The sequence below is a fragment of the Strix aluco genome, chromosome 1 (genome assembly GCF_031877795.1).
Source record: "Strix aluco isolate bStrAlu1 chromosome 1, bStrAlu1.hap1, whole genome shotgun sequence".
Taxonomy (NCBI): domain Eukaryota; kingdom Metazoa; phylum Chordata; class Aves; order Strigiformes; family Strigidae; genus Strix; species Strix aluco.
Genome location: NC_133931.1, coordinates 131397600 through 131416726, shown reverse-complemented (window position 1 = coordinate 131416726; position 19127 = coordinate 131397600). Strand labels below are relative to the sequence as shown.

General features: G+C 36.2%; 1 protein-coding gene across 3 annotated transcripts in view; it reads left to right on the top strand.

Moving 5' to 3' along the window:
* SLC25A13 (solute carrier family 25 member 13) overlaps window positions 1-19127 on the top strand; it is a 102447-nt gene that overhangs the window by 64936 nt on the left and 18384 nt on the right. For all 3 annotated transcript variants that reach the window (XM_074836158.1, XM_074836169.1, XM_074836148.1), the window contains 2 exons: window positions 5026-5078; window positions 7074-7154. In XM_074836158.1, the coding sequence (XP_074692259.1) occupies window positions 5026-5078; window positions 7074-7154 (134 nt within the window). The remainder of the gene's footprint in view (window positions 1-5025; window positions 5079-7073; window positions 7155-19127) is intronic.

Genomic DNA, 19127 nt, shown 5'->3' with positions numbered 1-19127 from the left:
GCACAGTAATCTCATTTCTGAATTATATAGTAGAAATCATGTGATGACAAAGGACAGCATCGTTTCAGAGGCAAATTGAGACCTGCATTTCTACAGATTCTCTACTTAAAGTGCACCCTGATTTAACTTCTCTTTTTAAAAAGTCAAATAGAGAAAACTCCTTAAAAATGTGGAGCTTCCCCTGTGCAGTTCTGTAAATTTGGACTGTTGCTTGCTTTCTAAGGAGATGATGTTGGAGAAAGTTGAGCAACTGAGTGCAGAATGAAAGTTTCTGGTTAAGCTTGAGAGGACAAGAAAATTTAAAAGGAACATTTTATGGATTAGTATATTGACCCAGTTTAATGCAGTAAATTTACAGCATCTCATTCTAGTCTTAAGTACTACACTAGGTAAAACAAACTATAGAATACATTACTTTTTGCTGCTCATCAGTAACTGGTATTCTTTCTTACACTGTGGTGCATTCAGAGTTAAGTAAATGTGGGGTTTTTCCCCCACTGGAGGAGGGAGTAGTCATTGGTAGAATTCTCTTGCTTAGCTGAATAGTGATGCAAAACCTTATAAAAAACATATAGTAGAAACATTTGGAGCAGTGTTCTCTCTGTCATGATGTACTGCAAGAAAGCAAGTAGGAATTGTAAACCCTACTCTGAACTCAGCCATTTCAGATGATATTTTTAATACAAGGCGCATATTTCCATCCAGTGAAGTGAACTGATTTTTTTTTTTATATCATTATTTTATTCTAAACTTGGAAAGGGCAAACCCACCATATTCTAACCCACCATCTCAGATAAGGATAAATTACACCATCTTGTGGATATAAAGAGAGTACTAAATTTTCTTTAATGTCATTTTGGGTTCTAAGGATAATCAGTGTTTCCATCAAGAAGATACTTTGATATTAAAAAAACCCCAACAAACATGATATAAACCCCTGTAGAATATGATATGCATTATTTGAATGCTGTGTTGTTAGATTCATTCTTTTTTTTAAGACTGTACATCTGAGATAAATTTGTCATCTGTCTCTTTCTCAGCATGGCTGAAGAGAATACTCATCTCATATATCTATAATTTACTGTTATGTCTACATTTATATCTGAAATACATATTTAGAAATGCACAGGTATTTATATATATGCAAATAAAAGAAAATTTTGTAAACGGTGATTTGTCAACATCTCTTCCAACTGATGAGGTCACCTACATTTCTTAATATTATTTTAATCAGAAGTCCATCTGATGAGTCACAGAATGCTTCACAGTCTTAAGCAGTGCATCTAGCAGAGATTTCACTTATACTTGGTAGAGATTCTACAGGAAACTTAAGTGCCAGAGATAAAATGTAGCTCCTGAAAATGTTCAGTAGCCGTGCTGTTAATGCCACTTCTCCTAGAGGATGAAAAAGGCAGGAAATGCTGCTGAAGACTGTCATCTGTGATCATTAGCTGTTAAGGAACTTGTTTTATTTCTTCTGATGGTGCTTCTAGCACTGCAGTGACTCCAGATGCCATCTAATCTTAGATATTAATCATTCATTCATCATCCAACTGCAATATTACTGATGGATTCCCATGCTAATGATACAAGACTGTGGCAGAAACTTTCCTCCGGAAGTATGCAATAAAGTGCCGGAGGTAAAAGCCTACACCTATCCAAAGTTCTGTCAAAGCATAAAATCTTCAAGAAATACCCCACTTCCAGCCTGGGGAGCTGTGCTTGAATGGCAACTGCTGGTCAGTTGTCCAATTTCTCACGTGAATCCTGTAATAGAAAAATTTGGCAGTATTCTGTTACCGCCTTTCTATCAGATGTCCAAATGGTTTCAAATATTTTACCTAGACTGAGCAACAAGTCCTTCAGTCAGTGGGTTTTTCTAATATGAAGGGACAATGACGTCCATTACAGTACAGCATGAAACTGAAGTTTCATTGTTAGATGTCTGAAAAAATACTTTGGCCAAATAAGATTTTTTTTTTTTTTTACTCAATGCCATCACTACGGCTGGGCTGGATGAGCTATTGCTTGTATATTCACAACGTATTTAGACTGATTTCAGAAAGTAACTTATATGACATTGCAAACTGAATGCAGCTCTTGGAGCTCTCGTGCATATACCTTCACCTTCCCATAGAGTCCTACTACGACAGTGTGTCAGATATAAAGTGGTACATGGTAATTGCTACTAAAAAACCTTGGATATATAAAAATGGGTTGAATAGCATGTTTGCTGTGTACTATACTAGCAGGCTGCTTATGTGTAAAATGTTATTCTCTGATGTTATAAGAGGCATACCTTTTTAAGATGCTGTCAGACATTTCTAAGCCTGTCCTACATCTGTGTATGTGTCATATTGCTGATCTGCTAATGCACAGTAACACTGAAGAATTTCCAACATGTCAGGATAACCCCAACAGAAAAATGACATTTTCATGTGTCCCTTGATGTGCTTTCTTTCTTCCAAAACTTACCATCTTTATCACATTCAGAAATATTTCAACGGTGTTTCAGGGCTCCCACCAAAATGATAAAGAAAATAGAATTTAGTTTTGATGGTCATAACATATAGAATGCACAGGTACCACTTACAGATAGCTTTATTACATTGATATGAGAGCAGATGAAGAATCGCTCTACTTCCCTAAGCTGCTGGAGACAGTAGGCCTAGCTATAAAATTTAGTATTAAAATTAATGCTACCTTTTTTAGAGTACTGTATGCTATCTTGCAGTAAAAATACACAGCATTATCAGTAATTAAACTTTCAAAGCACTTTTATACTATAAAATCACGTGTGAAATAGAGAAAAATGCTCTGGGTTTTTGGTTGTTCAATTGGGTTTCTTTGGTGGTTTTTTTTTTTTTGTAACTTCTACCTATTCTATTTAATCTTTCTCTTCTACTTTGAAGTTTTATGGAAAATTTTTGAGATGTAACAGTCCCATTCAGATTTGAGTGCAAAAGGAATGGATCAGAGGGGGGAAAAAAACAACTTGTACTAAGATAAACATGTTTTTCCTGTGTTTTTACAAGTGTCTTAGGAGATGAAAAATGGTAAAAAGGTCATCTTCAAATCAGTCTAGTGAAAATGAATTTGATTTGTCCTGCCTGTGTTGCTTCCAAAACTGGAGGCTCATACAGGTCTCCAACTGAACTATTTTTATGATTTTATATCTTGATATTTTAGAGTGCCTTTTTGTATTTGATACAATACAGCTTCAAAGTCATGTTATATATGGCTTAGGTGTAGTAATATATGTGATTTTAAAATTAATGATGTCCAGGTTGTTTTGGAATTACATACCTGTTTACAGACCTGCTCTAATTCTACTGGATTAGGTTTAGGGTCAGGTAGTGTGCTTGTAAAATATATGGGATGTTTTTTTAATCTCTGAAGAGAGAAATTCATTAGCCATAATGTCTATATGAAGCCGCACATGCCCTATAGCAAGATGTAAATATCATAGCTGTTGCAAAGATAATTTTGCCTGTATAAGGCTAAAACTGAAAAAATCCTTGTGTTTTCTTCAGAGTGCTGCAGAAAATGTAGTATTTAATTACACAATTCTGTCTGTCTTAATGGTTTTTCATTGAAGTCTGGATTCAAGTCACCTTTGCAACTAAAACTGTTTAAGAAATCCAAATTTTGAAATTCATCTTACTCTACAGAATCTTTTTTCCAAACAACTGTATGTGAATGTAGTGTTACTGTATTCTTTTGTTTGAGTATTAAGCCATATGATCATTATTCAACATAGCTGTCTTGGGTAAATGTTAGGTGTATATGTACGTCAGGGTATATGCAATTTATTACTCTTTTTGACACTTGAAAAACAAGAATGCTAATACAGGTGCAAAATTTTAAAGGCATTAATATATAAATATGGCTGGCCCTCCTGCTACCATAAGCTAAATGGTGTTCTTCTCCATTGTCATTTCCTTATTCAGTACATCAGTAGTAACCAGTATAAGCTGATGGATGGTAGCAGGGTGGAAGAATACAATAATCCAATGCATGTACTTTTTTCTCTTTGTTATTCTGATGTTTAGCTCTTTGGGAGAATTCTTTTCGGCAAGTTAGCTCTTACAGGTGGAACCTTAATTGTTGTCTTTTCCCCAAAAACTGAAATCATGGAGAGGTGAAAATGTCAGGCATTGTAGAAAGTACCCAAAGATGCTGCCTGAGCTACTAAAACAAACGGGGTCTTTGCGAGGAATTCTAGCTGAAGTGATTTTCTCACATTTCTGAATGGTGTCCCAATGTCATTTTCCTGATGAAAGCTGGCAACACCATTCTAGTCCCAGGCTTAGCTGGTAAGCTTTGCATATTTTTAGGTTATGTTGTCCAAAAGTTTACAAAATATCGACCGTTCATTTCAAGCAAGTGAAGCTGGTAGTTGGAGATTCCCGCTTTCAGTTCTGTAGCGCATCACTTCTAACAAAATAGAATAGGAAATTCCATACCAGGGAAGAAAGCAGCATAACTTCCTTTCTTTTAAGAACTGGTGAGTTAGCTGGGCAGAGAGCTCAAGAATGCAGTCATACATGTTTGAATGTTTTTCATTATTTTGAATCCTATCCCCTTGGGTCCTGCCACCTAATGCCATTGTTTTTGCCAGAAAAAGGTACTGCACACGTGATTTTTGAAGTAGAAGCATTGTGTATCTCACAAAATTAATTAGAAACTCTTAACTTTTATGTGAAGGTGCAGAAAGTAAATGTTAGTTTAGCACAGAGTACTAAAACACAGTTGGCAAATCTGTATTAGTGTTTGAGCGTGAAGTGAGCTCATGTCACAGATTCAAAAAAGCTAAAGAAATATGTATAGGCAGTGATAGCACTTGAAGTGGTAGCACAAAGTTTGTTCTCAAAACGGAATGTTTAAGTACTCATTAAATATAAGAACACACAATTGCTGTAAAAATTGCCCATTTCTAGGTGGTGATCTCTACATATATTTTTTTACTTGTTTAGTTAATACCAATTTACTTGATGCATTGAATTCTCTATTTCCATGCTACAGGTCTGTTACCGCAGCTATTAGGAGTAGCACCAGAGAAGGCCATAAAACTTACCGTAAGTTTGCAAATGGATTGTTTTCACATTTCTCCACATCGTAAGGTCCATCTAATTACAATTAGTGTGTAAGGATTTTTATCCTTAATGTGTCAGCATATTAAGAGTGTTAAGAGTGGTAGCGTGTTCCCCAGGGCTCAGTATTGGTGCCTGTTCTGTTTAATATCTCTATCAGTGATCTGGATGAGGGAATCAAGTGCACCCTCGGTAAGTTTGCAGATGACACCAAGCTGGGCAGGAGTGTTTATCTGCTTGAGGGTAGAAAGGTTCTACAGAGGGATCTGGACAGGCTGGATCGATGGGCTGAGGCCAGTTATATGAGATTCAACAAGGATAAGTGCCAGGTCCTGCACTTGGGTCACAACAACCCCATGCAACGCTTGGGCTTGGGGAAGAGTGGCTGGAAAGCTGCCTGGCAGAAAAGGACCTGGGGGTGTTGGTCAATAGCTGGCTGAACATGAGCCAGCAGTGTGCCCAGGTGGCCAGAAAGGCCAATGGAATGCTGGCTTGTATCAGAAATAGCATGGCCAGCAGGACTGGGGAAGTGGTTCAAGTGGTTCCCCCTCTACTCAGCACTAGTGAGGCCGCACCTCGACTACTGTGTTCAGTTTTGGGCCCCTCACTACAGGAAAGACATTGAGGTGCTGGAGCACATCCAGAGAAGGGCAAGGAAGCTGGTGAAGGGTCTGGAGAACAAGTCTTATGAGGAGTGGCTGAGGGAACTGGGGTTGTTTAGCCTGGAGAAAAGGAGGCTTACTCCCTTTCACTCTCTACAACTACCTGAAAGGAGGTTGTAGCGAGATGGGTATCAGTCTCTTCTCCCAAGTAACAAGTGATAGGATGAGAGGGAATGGCCTCAGGTTGCACCAGGGAAGGTTTAGATTGGGTATTAGGAAAAATTTCTTCACTGAAAGTGTTGTCAATCATTGGAACAGGCTGCCCAGGGATGGGGTTGAGTCACCGTCCCTGGAGGTATTTAAAAGGAGTAGATGTGCTAGGTTAAAGCTAGGTTGGACTTGATCTTAAAGGTCATTTCCAACCTAAACAATTCTATGATTCTGTGATTTTTGCTTGATACAAACTTAATTACAAAAAGCACAAAGCAACTGTTTATATCTGACTTGTATGCCCTTGTAATGTTCACAAGTCACTTTCAGATAGATACATACATATATATATGTACGTTTTAAGAATCTTACTGAAAACTTATTTTTAGACTCGCAAAATATAAAAAGCTTATTCAACTTGTTCAGCTCATCTGCTTGTTTGTAAGTAGTGCAGGCCTTTGGTTTCACTTCTTAGCAAAAATTAATAATTATTTATTGGACTTGGAGGGCTTTTGTTTTTGTATCTCCACATGTTTCCTGTATGTTTAATTCTAGTGCAACAGGAGATAATATGATCATGTAGTGAGGTGTTGGTAAGAAAGGAACTTGTTTGCATGCATTTTTTTTCCAAAATGTTTTACTTCTGTAATTTTGTTATTTCTTGCATGATTTTAAGGCACTGAAGAATTTCTTATTACAAACCAATTGTAATGTATTGGTTATTCACTGATAAGCTAGTATTCACCACAGCTACTAGTATGCATTTTAAAAAAAGAAAGGTACTGAATGCTATTAATTGAATTACTATTGTGTTAAAACTTACTATTGAACCTTCTGATGTTAATTGAAATTATATTTAAATTTGTAAATTTAGTGAACATTTCTAAAATCTGAAATTATTTTATCGTTAATTTTCAGATAATTATTTAGTTAGTGATTGTTATCTTTTTCAATGGCAAATATTTGAATTATGCTGCAAATCTTTGTTAGAAAGAAGGACATAGTGAGCTTTACAATATTTCGTATAAAATCTAAGATTTGTTTGATATCTGCTAGTTTGGTAGCTTCATGCATATATTTGCATTTTCAGTTGCACAGAATTTGCAGCTGATGACTGTTTTCTCCGACCTGTTAATTTATCAGCTTTCATAAATGTTTGTTTTTTAAGGTTAATGATTTTGTGAGAGATAAGTTTATGACTAAAGATGGCTCTGTCCCACTGGCTGCAGAAATTCTTGCTGGTGGCTGTGTAAGTATCCTTGATTTCCTTCATATGAGATTCATGAAAATGCAGTGTGTAAGATTAACTATGTGGACTAAGGCTTTTGTTTAACCACAGATCCGGTTCAAGAGCAGACTCTACTAGAGCATCTCAGTTCTTTCCTAGATAGGCCAGCCACTCTTGATGAAAGGGTAAATGTTTCTGTGCATCGTGCCTTTTAACTGCGCTGTATAATTCCCACAGCTTAGAGTTTGTTTCCTTAGTAAAGAATGTGTCTTTATTCATGTTGGCTGTAGCTTATGGCCTAAGGAAGATTCATGCTAACCTTTCCAGAAGTTAATAATGAGTTACTGCTTTGTGGCACCCACTCTGCCACGTCACTTCTTTCCTGATGTGTTATTGCACCCACTAACTTTCACTTTTTGCAGTGATACTGACTTTGTGAAATGGCAAAAACTACTCATGCTTCTTTGAGTTCATAGCAGACGTAGGCTGTGTAATGTTAACTCAGTGCATAATGCATTCCTGAATGTAGGCTGTATTTAAAACCCACTAAGTTTTTAAGAGTGTTTTGCTTGTACAAAGTAGTACCTTAATGAACAACTGGTATATTACTGGGTAGATGATAGTACTTCACAGTTTGGTCTAGTTCTGTCCATATTACAGCTTACTTTATGTGGTGTATTGATTTTCTTCAAGCAAATGTAAATACTTTAGGTAAAATGAATAGTTGTTCAAAGACCAGTGCACTTTACAGATAAAGAACACTGTTTATTTAAACCGCCTTTGATCACTGGGGCAGAGCAATGTTGGTATATTTTCAATCTATCTTTGTTTCTGCTGTCATAAGACAGATGAGGTCACATTTTCAATCAGCTTCTACCTGTGTCGAAAACTACAGTGAGCAGTGACTTAAAAACAAATGCTTGTGTCTTAACCTCAGTAGGTGCGGAGATTTGTGTTGTATGTGCTTGCAGAGAGCGTACTATGATTATCTGAGCCTCAGGGTGCAGTGGCTCGGTTGCGTTGCAGGCTGAGAAGCCCTGGCTTTCTGTAATTCTCAGGAGATGGGGCAGGATTTGGCTGCTGTCTCACTGCTCCTTCTGTTTGATCACTGACCTGTTGTAGACTGCCAGGTAGGATCCCCTTGTTCTGTAACTTTAGGAGCATTCAGGGGAGAAAAAAAGAAGGGGAGGGAGAGAAGAATGTGGGTCTCTAAAGCCCTAAATAAAAAGCATGCTGTAAATGAAGGAAAAATGCAATAAAGTGCTTGCAGAGTAAAAAGTATTTGCCCCTTACGCTAATAAAACATCTTATGAACATAGCAGCCATAGAGAATTCAGCAAAATTTTCATTTAAAATGTCATTTGATCTAGAGTTTTTATTTTTACAGACTGCTGTGAATTTTTTAATGCAGTACAAAAAGCACTCTTTACAGAGACCTGTCATTCATGAGAATGCTGCAGCAAGCTTTTTGCCAGTAGTTCATTGTAAACTAAGGATCTGCTTTAAGAGATAGGTGGTTTGAGACGTATTTTAAACATGCAGTAGATATTGGCTTGTCCTATTTGGTATTTGAAATACATATTAACAATGAGATGCTGCATGAAGTTGTAGCAGTAGACGTGCGGTGGCAGAATGCCCTGAGTTTTCTTTTAACTGGAGTGCTCCACTTAAGGGCATAGTCTACTGCCAGGTAGATAGGTTGCAACTTGTCTTTTCTGCAGGTGGTCTTTGGGTTTTTTTGTAATTTTAAACCCAATTCAGACTAGCAACAGAGACTCATTACAAGTAGTGCCTAGTTTTTTGGGCTGAATTTTTCTCTCATGGTGTAAATATATGCATAAAATATGAGATGCCAAAGACAGGCCTTTTCCTATAGCTTTCAGCATTATATTGGCCTAACTTTTTGTCCCCTTTTAAGCCAACATGAAGTCTGTGATTTCACTGTAGAAAAAGTAAGGAGACTGTTCAATGCTTTTGAAAATTTTCAGTCTTGGATTTTTACCTCATTTCACAATGTAGTAATCACCTATGTGGGAGGCAAAAAGACAGGAGTGCATGATGTGTTAAGAGTCTAAAAAGGGGCAGCCAACTAAGATGAATTTTATAAAAGACACCTGCCCTATTACCTTCCGCTCTCCACATCTAATTCTCAGCTGTGATTGTGTTACAAACACAGGTGTTAGATTTTCCTTCTTCAGTGCTTCTGTTTCCTTGGAGTGTATTCATTGCTTAGGCAAGGGCTGTGTGCTGGGATGCATGCTAGATTTTAATGTTTTAAATACCAACCCTTTGAGTACAGTATAGCATTAATACCTAAGAAAGGGAGGACAGAGCAGATACTTGGATGGTTTGGGTTGTTCAGCAACACAAAGGGCTTTGAAGGGGTCAGTATCACCTGAGTAGCTCCACTCTGCTGTTTGCCCAACCATTGCCAGGCTTGACTTTTAAGTCCCCAAGGAGTTCGGTTTGCATCATAATTACGGAGAATTAGTACACATGGCTGACTTTTGCACTTGTAACTAAAGCTGATTGTTTCATTGAACAAGTCTTTTTCTGTTTTGTAAACTGTTTTCCCTGCTGGAAAAAAAAAAAGAAGGAAAGAAGAAAATAGATCTTTTACTTCTTGACCTCGTGGCACTTAGTTCAGTTAACAGCCTGTTTCATAGCTTTTTATTATGTGAAGATGAAAGTGATAGGTTGGTTGAGATTTATTTTTTTTGAGACCCCCAAGAATATAATTAAAAGTATAACCATTATATTTTTATTCAGAATCTTAAGGAGGGCTGTTATGTAAATTATTAACTCAAAATTTCCATCTCCTTTGTTTGTGAGACATTTCACTATTGACTATGGTATTTGTTACCCATAAAAATATATGTAACTTCCAGATTAGCACGATGATGTCCAGATGACACCCACCATGTATTCTGGTCTGCTGTGCATTTAGGACTCTTCATCACTCATGCGAATCCTATATAGCCCTTATCATTATTAGGCTACTAAAAAACTTCAGTTCCAAGATACAGTGTAATGATAGTTCAGAGCTAGGATCTGCTGAGCATCTAAACCACAAATCCGACTTAACCTCCTTGAATGAGAAAGTGCACAAATATGCTAGGTTTGATTTCTGCTAATGCTGTAACTACCTTCAGGGATTCTTTAATAAAAGGATGATCTCGGGTAAGCTCTAAGTACAACTTGAAGTCTTTTTTTTATGGTGGCAATAATCTTGAAGTTTTTGTAAGCTTTTTTCCCATGGTCTTTCAATTTTTTTTGTATTTTAAATAAAAGATAATCGCTAGTCATACCAATTTTAGCTGCTTGCTTCTTTTAAACTTAAGTCGCTTAAAAGCTTCTATTAAAAGTAACCTGATTTTTTTGATACAGCACTGGTCATTATTATTTTTTGAGTTATATTAACCAATTGAAAACGCTGTAAAAGTGGCATAAGTATTATTTTGGGGGTTTTAAGGTGTTGCGTTTTAACACTAAGCTTTTAGGTGAGAGTCATTTTGCTTAGTTCCTTAACTAAAGCAGTTCCATGTTTAATTGACAAATTTACATTGTGTGTCTGGAAGTAACTGGGAAAGAGATGCAAAGATTCAAAATAAAGAGTGCTCATAAACCACAAAATATTAAGAAAAACAGAGTAAGTATTATAACATGACTAAAAAGAAATAGTTATATAATGTATGTTGCCTTGTCTGCATATAGTAATACAATTATATAGGTAAATTGGAGGCTTAATTTTCAGCAAGAAAAGACAAAAACATTTTGCTTTATTAACTTCTGCTCTCCCTTCTCTTTCTGAGCACACACAGTCTTTTCCTTCCCAGCTGCTCAGTGTGTGCTCACTATTAGCGAGTTTAAATCATGTAGCACAGTAGAGTTACAGACCCTGTACAGATCTGCTTTTATTTAAGTTGTCAGGACAATTTTAGGCATATTTCTAGAGACTTTATAGTAATCGTAATAAAGTTAAAACATATTGGACCTGCTTGGACAATCTCAACTCTGCTATGGAACATAAAAATTAGATACAGTTAAGATGGAGTTCATCTAGAAAGTGCAAAATCCTGTCTAGAAGCAATTTTTATAAAGGAATATGATGTGAAATTCCAGATGAATTGTGCCAAATAATCGATCCAGTGCAAATAGTTTTATTAAGCTACTTAGATTTATTTTATGTTTCAGAGAGTAATAAAGATAAGTCCACATCTGAGCTGCATTTTCTCTGTGGCATTGCAGTGGAGGTAGAGGGTGTATGGACTGCAATTCCCACACTTCCTAGATCTCTTACTTGCAGAAATTCAGACATTTCTAAGTTGTAGGCTAAAAGAGACTGAAGGTGTCATTCTTGCTTTCATTATTCAGAAACCTAAATCTGATAAAATTCTGTTCTGTTTGGCAAGGAAGGCTGAGCTATGGGTAAAATGAAACTGAGCAAAAAAAATCTCTGCATGTGTATCTGGGGGAAAAAAAAAAGAAGGACTGCTATTACATGGAGAAGTTTTCGTATAGTTAAGTAATGATGGTCTTCTTTATGATTACTAATATTAGCTTTGAAAGCAAATGGCATACATTTCTTGAACCCTTTAACAGATTTATTCTCAGAGGTCTATTCTCCCTGTAGTCAGGGAATCTAACTTCCATTACTTTCAAAGGGAGTTCTACTTGCCTGTGTAAAAGCACAACATTCACATTTCTTGTTAAGAAAAGTTCAGAAGCTCGTAATAAATTTTTTTAATTAAATTTAAAGCTGTTTTCTTTTTATGTAAAAATTCATGTTGTTAAATAAATTAATTAGATTTAAAGGCTATCTAATATAATTAATATAATGTAATAGAATATACTATAATTAATTAGGTATTTTTAAAGTGTAGTTTTCTCCTCTGAACCACTGTAATTGTAATTATTTTCAGCATACTGAAAATAATTTAAACTAACTGTAAACTTTCAGTACAAAAAAACCCAGCTAGATCTGGACTTAAATTTAACTTCATAGTTGCAAACCCATTGTATTTCAACACTTGCTCTGTTTTAATTGTCTCTGATTAATTTTCAGCTAATCTTAGATTTAAGCCTTATAATGACGTTTGGGAAGGCAGCATACAGTAACATGATAGCCCTTACAAGAGGTTGTACCAAAGGGTGGGGAAGTTGCTGGTATAGAGTTCCTGCTTTCTTTGACCTCACCCCACATTTCCTTGCAGGTTTGGATGTTTTGAAAAATAGTTTGCTGAAATTTTCACTCAGTCATACCTGTTTAAACTGGCCTTTCCTGAAAGCAGTAAGGAGTTATGCAGAATATTATTTTACTCTATTTTGAATTTTCCTTTTGGATTAGTTCATTTAATTTTAATCTTTTTCCAAAGATATTTTCCCATAACAAATTAGAGGTGCTTTCCTCTTTTGCTTCCCATCTCCTCTTCCTTTTCATTTCCCTTCTCCCCTTAAAAAAAAAAGAGAGAGAGAGGAAATCTTTCAAACTGTAAAATAAAGAGGGATGCATAGGTTTAGGTTAACACATTTCTGTTTGCAGAACTGAACAATTCTGAACTGTTAAAAAGCCCATTTTTTTCCAACAAATATATTTAATATTATTTCCATTTGAAACATATTCTTTTCTTTCCTATTAGAAATAATGATGGCAAAATTTTATATGAACATACATTACAGTTTAAAGCATGTATTTGTTTTGACAATTATATTTTATTACACATCCCTTTCTCCTATTACTCCTTCTTTTACTGGCAGTAAAATACTTTAGTGTTTACCAGTACAGGTTCAAAAAACCAAACCAAAACAAAAAAGCCTCAAACTCACATCAGGAATTAAAATAGCTTTCTACGAGAAAAAGGAAGATATTTATGATGTCACAGTAATTTATGATGTGACCAAGAAATAATGGGTCACAGTTTTAATACAGCTACCATGCCTTAAGACTTGAAAGGTCTGTAAATCATTAAATGATTCTACAAGTAGTCAAAACAGACAAGTAGAGCAGAGAGAGCCAAATGTTAACATATTTGACAGGTCTGTAACTTAATTGCTTTTATAATGCCAATCAAGTGGGCTCCACTTTGATTTTTTGGCTAGGCTTCTGAGAACTGAATTACCTATAACGTGGAAAATATCAAATCCACAATTTTAATTTTTTTCACACTGCAGACTTGGTCAGTGCTTATAAACAAACTATATTCCTGTTTGTTTGTGTTTAGCCAGGTCATCAATGTACTATCATAGGACAATCGTCACAACTTGTATCCAGGTCTTGGAAATCTGTCTGAAGCAGTAGCAGGAATGTACTTCTGTTCAGACTAATTGCAGTTCTATTTATGAGCACTTTTACATGAGCGTTTGAAGGAGCTTGCTTTACATTTTATGTACACTAGGACATTAACAAGACTCTGCGATTCTAGCAGTATTCGCTGTTTGAACTACCCAAGGTAAAACCTTAGCCAGACCAAGAGAAGGCTGTCTTCGGACGACAAGAAGGATTAGCTGGAGAAAACCGCAGTTCTGCCTGAGCAGCATGAAAGCTGTTTCTGTGCTAGCCTGGTCAGGGTAGTGAAAAGCAGATGACTGAGGGCTCAGGAAATCTCCTCATGATCTGAAGAAAAGGTATTTACTCTGTTAACTCCCATTGCTAAAGAACATTATCAGAATCCTGTATAGATAGGACCACAGACAAGAGGACAGAAAATAGCATGAGGTGGCTTGTCTGGATTTTTGAAGTCTTGCTTTATCGAAGAAAAGGTAACATAGAACCACGCTTTTGAGAACCCAGTGTGCTTTGCCCTTGACATACAGCGCCACATAATTACAGTTGTCATCTTTGAAATGGATAAGAAAAACAGACACTTTGAACAGATGTCTGTTACTCAGTAGCTCTTCTGGTAACAGGCAAGTCCGTAGTGAAATGCAGCAGCTCAACATAATTCATCTGATGCTCTTGGGATCTTTTGCCATGCAAACACCAAGTCTTTCAGAGGTAGTTGGAAGCACTGCAGTGGCACTCCGTAAATCTGACTTCTAAGCCTTATTCTGTCATAGAGTTAGTATGTGATTTTGTGGTAAATCACTGAATGCTTCTGTGCCTTAGTTGCCCTTTATTATACAATGAGGATGGTAATTCTTCCATTCTTGCATCCCTTGAGTGCATTTTTAATTTAGATTTTTTTTTTTATGACAGGGAACAATCTTTATTTTGTGTCTGTACAATGCTCAGCACTTTAGGAACCTTGACTTTAATTAGGATTAATGGATGCTAGCAAATGCACAGGGAAACAAGCTGCATCTGGCAGTTGGCAAGGAGTAAGGGCCTGGGACAGTGTACCATATTCAGTATGACTGAATGTGATAAAGAGCTGACTAAAATTTTTGGAACTTGCACCTGCTTATCTTTTTGTAAATTGAATGAGTAACCAAGATTTTGTAGACAATTTCTTGCAGAGGTTGATTTTGGATAATTATATAATATGTTGCTTATGTATTTTAATGGTTGCCATTACTTGCCATAATCGCTATCCCTGGGTGATGCTGTTGGGAAATATTAACAGTCTTAAGAGTAGTAGTAATACTTTCTTCATCCATGAAACCTTAAAAGGTAATATGTGACAAGTTACATGGGATGCAGAAGAAAGATCTAGGCTGACCCTAAATGTTAGCTGAGAACAGAAAAAAGGCTATGATTTGAAGTAGGTAATAAGGTTAATTAGAGGCACAAGAACAGTTGATGGTCAGTAGCAATGAAAGGAAAAGACTCAGGTACTTTTTGCTGGTATGAAAAACACAGAATTTCCTTCCAGAATTGCAAGCTGTATTCTCTTCAGAACCTACACTGAAGCTTTCAAAAGCCATAGGAGAATTGGGTCTGATGTGCTCATTTCTTACCTAATCTCATAAGGGCACAAAATGCAGTTATATTAAAAAGAACAGGAATTTCTTGTCTTAATGTAATGAGGGGGGTGAAAATCTGTTTATTTTCCAGTAAAGTTTATTACAAGGTGATTTGAACACGTGAAGAAGTAGAAAACATTCTGACTTCTTAAACTGGAGTGTTGTTAAGTGGTTGTTATTAAACTGATTTTTTTCACTATAGAGTGGGTTTTATTTCCCCACGGACAAAAAAAAATACCTCAACTATTTGCACTTCTCCCTTTCGTTCAGTAAAGTAGGAAAGTAGAAGGAGGCATGCCATAGACAGTTCTGTGTTACTGTACAAGACTATACTGCCATCGAGAGGTGTTGGGTGATAGCATACCAAGTGCAGACTTGAAGAACTGCAAAAATGAAAGAAAAAAACGGCTTATTTTTAAAAGTTCATGTGTGTGGATGCATAGCTAGCTGTCCGTGTGTTAAAGCACATCGAACATTTTATAGGCATGCAGATTTCTAGCTCCGTGTGTATGAGGAGTTCTTGGATGACAGAGGTATTTCCCTTTTATTTTCTTGCCATCAGTGCTTGTGATTAGGTCAAATGTTAAATTCTTTCAGAATAGTATGGGCCCTTTGTGGGCTCTTACAGATAGTTATCTGGGCAGTACCTCTAGGTATCTACTTCTCTAAGTAACTCAAAATTGCAAGTTTTATTTTAATCACATGATAATAACTGAAAAGTAATAGATTTGCTTTTACAGTCAGATCATTTGTTTCCTTAAAAAATGATTGGAAGAGGTGATAAGGAATTCAGAGTTGAGGGTATTCAAGCTTGTAACTTCAGTACAGAAATATTGGTGTTACTGGGAACTATATATATTAAACAGTTGATGAAGTTGATTTTTGTGACATTTAGTGGAGAAAACATCAAGCTTGAGCAACCTGAGCTTAAACTGTGTTTATTCTGGGGAAAAAAAAAAAAAAAAGTGTTCAGATTTTGACCTTGGGAACATACTTCAAAATTTTAAAATGAGATACAATTCCAACTGCAAAGGTTAACAAACAAGAAGGCAATGTTCTTCAGCTTTTGGCCAAACAGAATGAATGAGCAGGGTGATATGATGTGCTGAGGATATTTTGTCTGTTTTTTCCGTAACAGTTTATACCAGCACCTTTTCCGTAACAGTTTATACCAGCACCTTGAAGAGACTGGAAAAAAATAGATTGATGAGATATCTTTCATTGCATTCACTATGCAAAAACTCAGAAGACAGAAACCATGCTATTGTGATTCAAGCTACTGATTTGGAGATCAGGATACGTGGAGACTCTTAAAAGTTGTGTCTATCTGTGCTAGTGGGATGCACATGCTGGGCATACAATTAACCTCTTTACCTCAAGTCCCCTTCTTGTAAAACTAGAGTCATTGTACTTTCCTCACAGGAGTACTGCCAGGAAATACCATTAATATTTATGAGACACTTGCTTACTATGATGATGAATAACACTATAGGAGTTACCAGTACTAGACAAGAAATAATTTCATTAGAGAGTATAGTAGCCATCTCGGGTTTGCTTCCCCCCCAGTTTGAGAGTAAGGAGCTGCAGTTACCATCATAGATGGTTAAATAACAGAGTGATAAAAGCTTCCCACCAGGTGACTGTACTTATGACCGCTAGAACTGCCTCTGCACGGGCTAATAAACTAGCCTTCCTCTCCATCACAAAACAGGCAGGTGGTAGAAACTCTCCTACTGAGACCCTCCGTCAGGTATTGTCTGGCTCATCGCTTTCAGTTATTCACCATTTGATTTTTGGAGTGTACCTTTGCTCAAATTCAGAGGATGACAAAGGTTATTCAGGGAGCTCTGGGTTAGTACCTTGACAGTTTTGTGGAAAGACTTCACTGGAAACTTCCAGTATCTTTCTACAGAACTGCTTTGTGGGCAGCAAAGCCTGCAGTCTTTTTAGTAATGCCTGGTGCATGCAGGTCTCAGCGTTTTAAAAATTTGAATACAGCAAGCTTGATTGTATGAATTGGGTAAATAATAGCATCCCCATTTTTAAAATAGCGAGCTGAAGCAAAAGAAGTCGTCTTGTGTGATTTACCCAGAGCCACAAGCCATCTAATGCTGCAAGTGTCAACACAGTCAGGTTGGACATGCAAACATAAACGTTATACGTGCTAGCACCTGAAGTACTTCCTGTTTGAATTCAGAAATTATTTGCCTTTATTCTCCTTTGAAATCAGATATATGTTTCTGTTTCTTTAAATATGGCATTCACTTATAAACATTTTTATAGATTTTTAAATTGCTCAGTGTTTTGGTGCATTAATAATAATAATAATAATAAAATAAACTTAATTTTCTTGTCATCTTTTAAATCTTAAAATGGTTTTCCTGTAGTGAAAAATAAAGAAACACTTCCCATGGAGTCATGGCACAATGAACTGCAAGAATATCATACTGAGGGAAAGTAGTTTATTTGTGCTAACACAGATCAATCGGTATGAGTTTTTAAGTAGTGTGTTTTAGAGGAGGGCTGTGGTATAGCAAACTTGCAAATGAACATTATCACCTGCAATTGGGATTTTATCCTTTTAAGAAAATATATGTGATGGCATGTGGGAATGCTTAATATTTGTAATACATAGACCAAAATGTTTATTATATAGGAATCTGTAATTCACCATAAGGACCTTTCCAGGATTTTTTTTTATTTTATTTTGAGACTTTGCAAGATGAGTAGACAAGTAAAAGAAACATTTTTTTCCTTTGAATGCTTACTTACCTAACAAGTTTCAGTTTAAGTGCAAAGCTGAAGTCAGCATATGTGCCAAATAATTTATCAGTCTAATTTCTGATGGCAACAAGAATAGCAGTTTTATATGTACCAGGATTCTGGTTTGGTAAAAGCAGTTAAATTATGCCAATTTGAAAGTCAAAACCAGTTGAGTTACATAAGAGCATGCTTTTTCTGGTCAAAATAGGAAACATTTGGGATATTTTGGGGGTTATGTAAAGACTTTAATTTGTAACCACACTGTGTATGCTCAGTCTAAGTGGTAGACAAGAATAGTTGTTCGTGCGATTTGCCATTTCTTCAGTGCATTATTTAAACCATATTACTGTGCATATTTTTGATTTTCAATGATAGTTAATCTGAGCTATGATTAATTCTTTTAACATTTGGATAATTTAAAAAAGATGTGCATGTAGTGTTTACATACTAGACATGGCTAGATGCAAGTGCTTTTAAACGCAGCTTATTTCATTTTAGTCATTACCTTCTAGAAAAAAATAGTTGTTTTGTTGTGGGGAGGATGAGGGTCAGCCTTTGCATAGTTTGTGTGATTTCAGAGCCTATAGAAGGGCATAGCTGTCAGACCACATGATTAAGAAATTGACAGAAGTTAGAATTACACTCTGTTGTATTTGGGCCAGATGGAGTTTGAATGAGTATTTTTGAATACTCTTAGATAACCTTCATGTTATATTTTTTTTCTTGTTTCAGATTTTTAGCTTGGGATCTGTCAGAGTAGCAGAAAGGTTATGCCCTACATTACATATTGTGAATGAGATGAACTTTACAAGAACTAGTGGGGAGTCTGAAATGCTTGCCACCATTGTGTTTTAAATCTAACTTTCAAAATCAGTTGAGTGATGTCTTCCCAACAAATGGATATGTTAAAAACATTTAGCGTTTTTTGACTAATAGAGTCCTTCAGTCTGTAGACCTTTTCTTTGTTACCTGGTGCACAAATAATGATGTGGAGCTCAGATTCTTGAATCAAACAGCATTTAATGGACCTGAAACTGGTAGTTCAGTGGGGTTTTAAGAAAAGCACAATATATCTGCAGTTTTGGAATCCATGTATTTTTTGTTTTATGAACTCATGCCAAAATTGAATAAACTTCTGTCAGACTTTTACTCTTCAGTAGTATGTTTTCACTTTCTAAGTACTGGCATGCACATCTCAGTTTCTTTACTTAGTTACTGATTCTTCCTTTCACTTCATTAGTTGCTTTACAGTGTTCTTGGCTTGTCAGTATTGCATAAATTGGTGTTGGTGAATGTATTCTTGCAGCAAGAATTGAGCTAGTGTCTGTC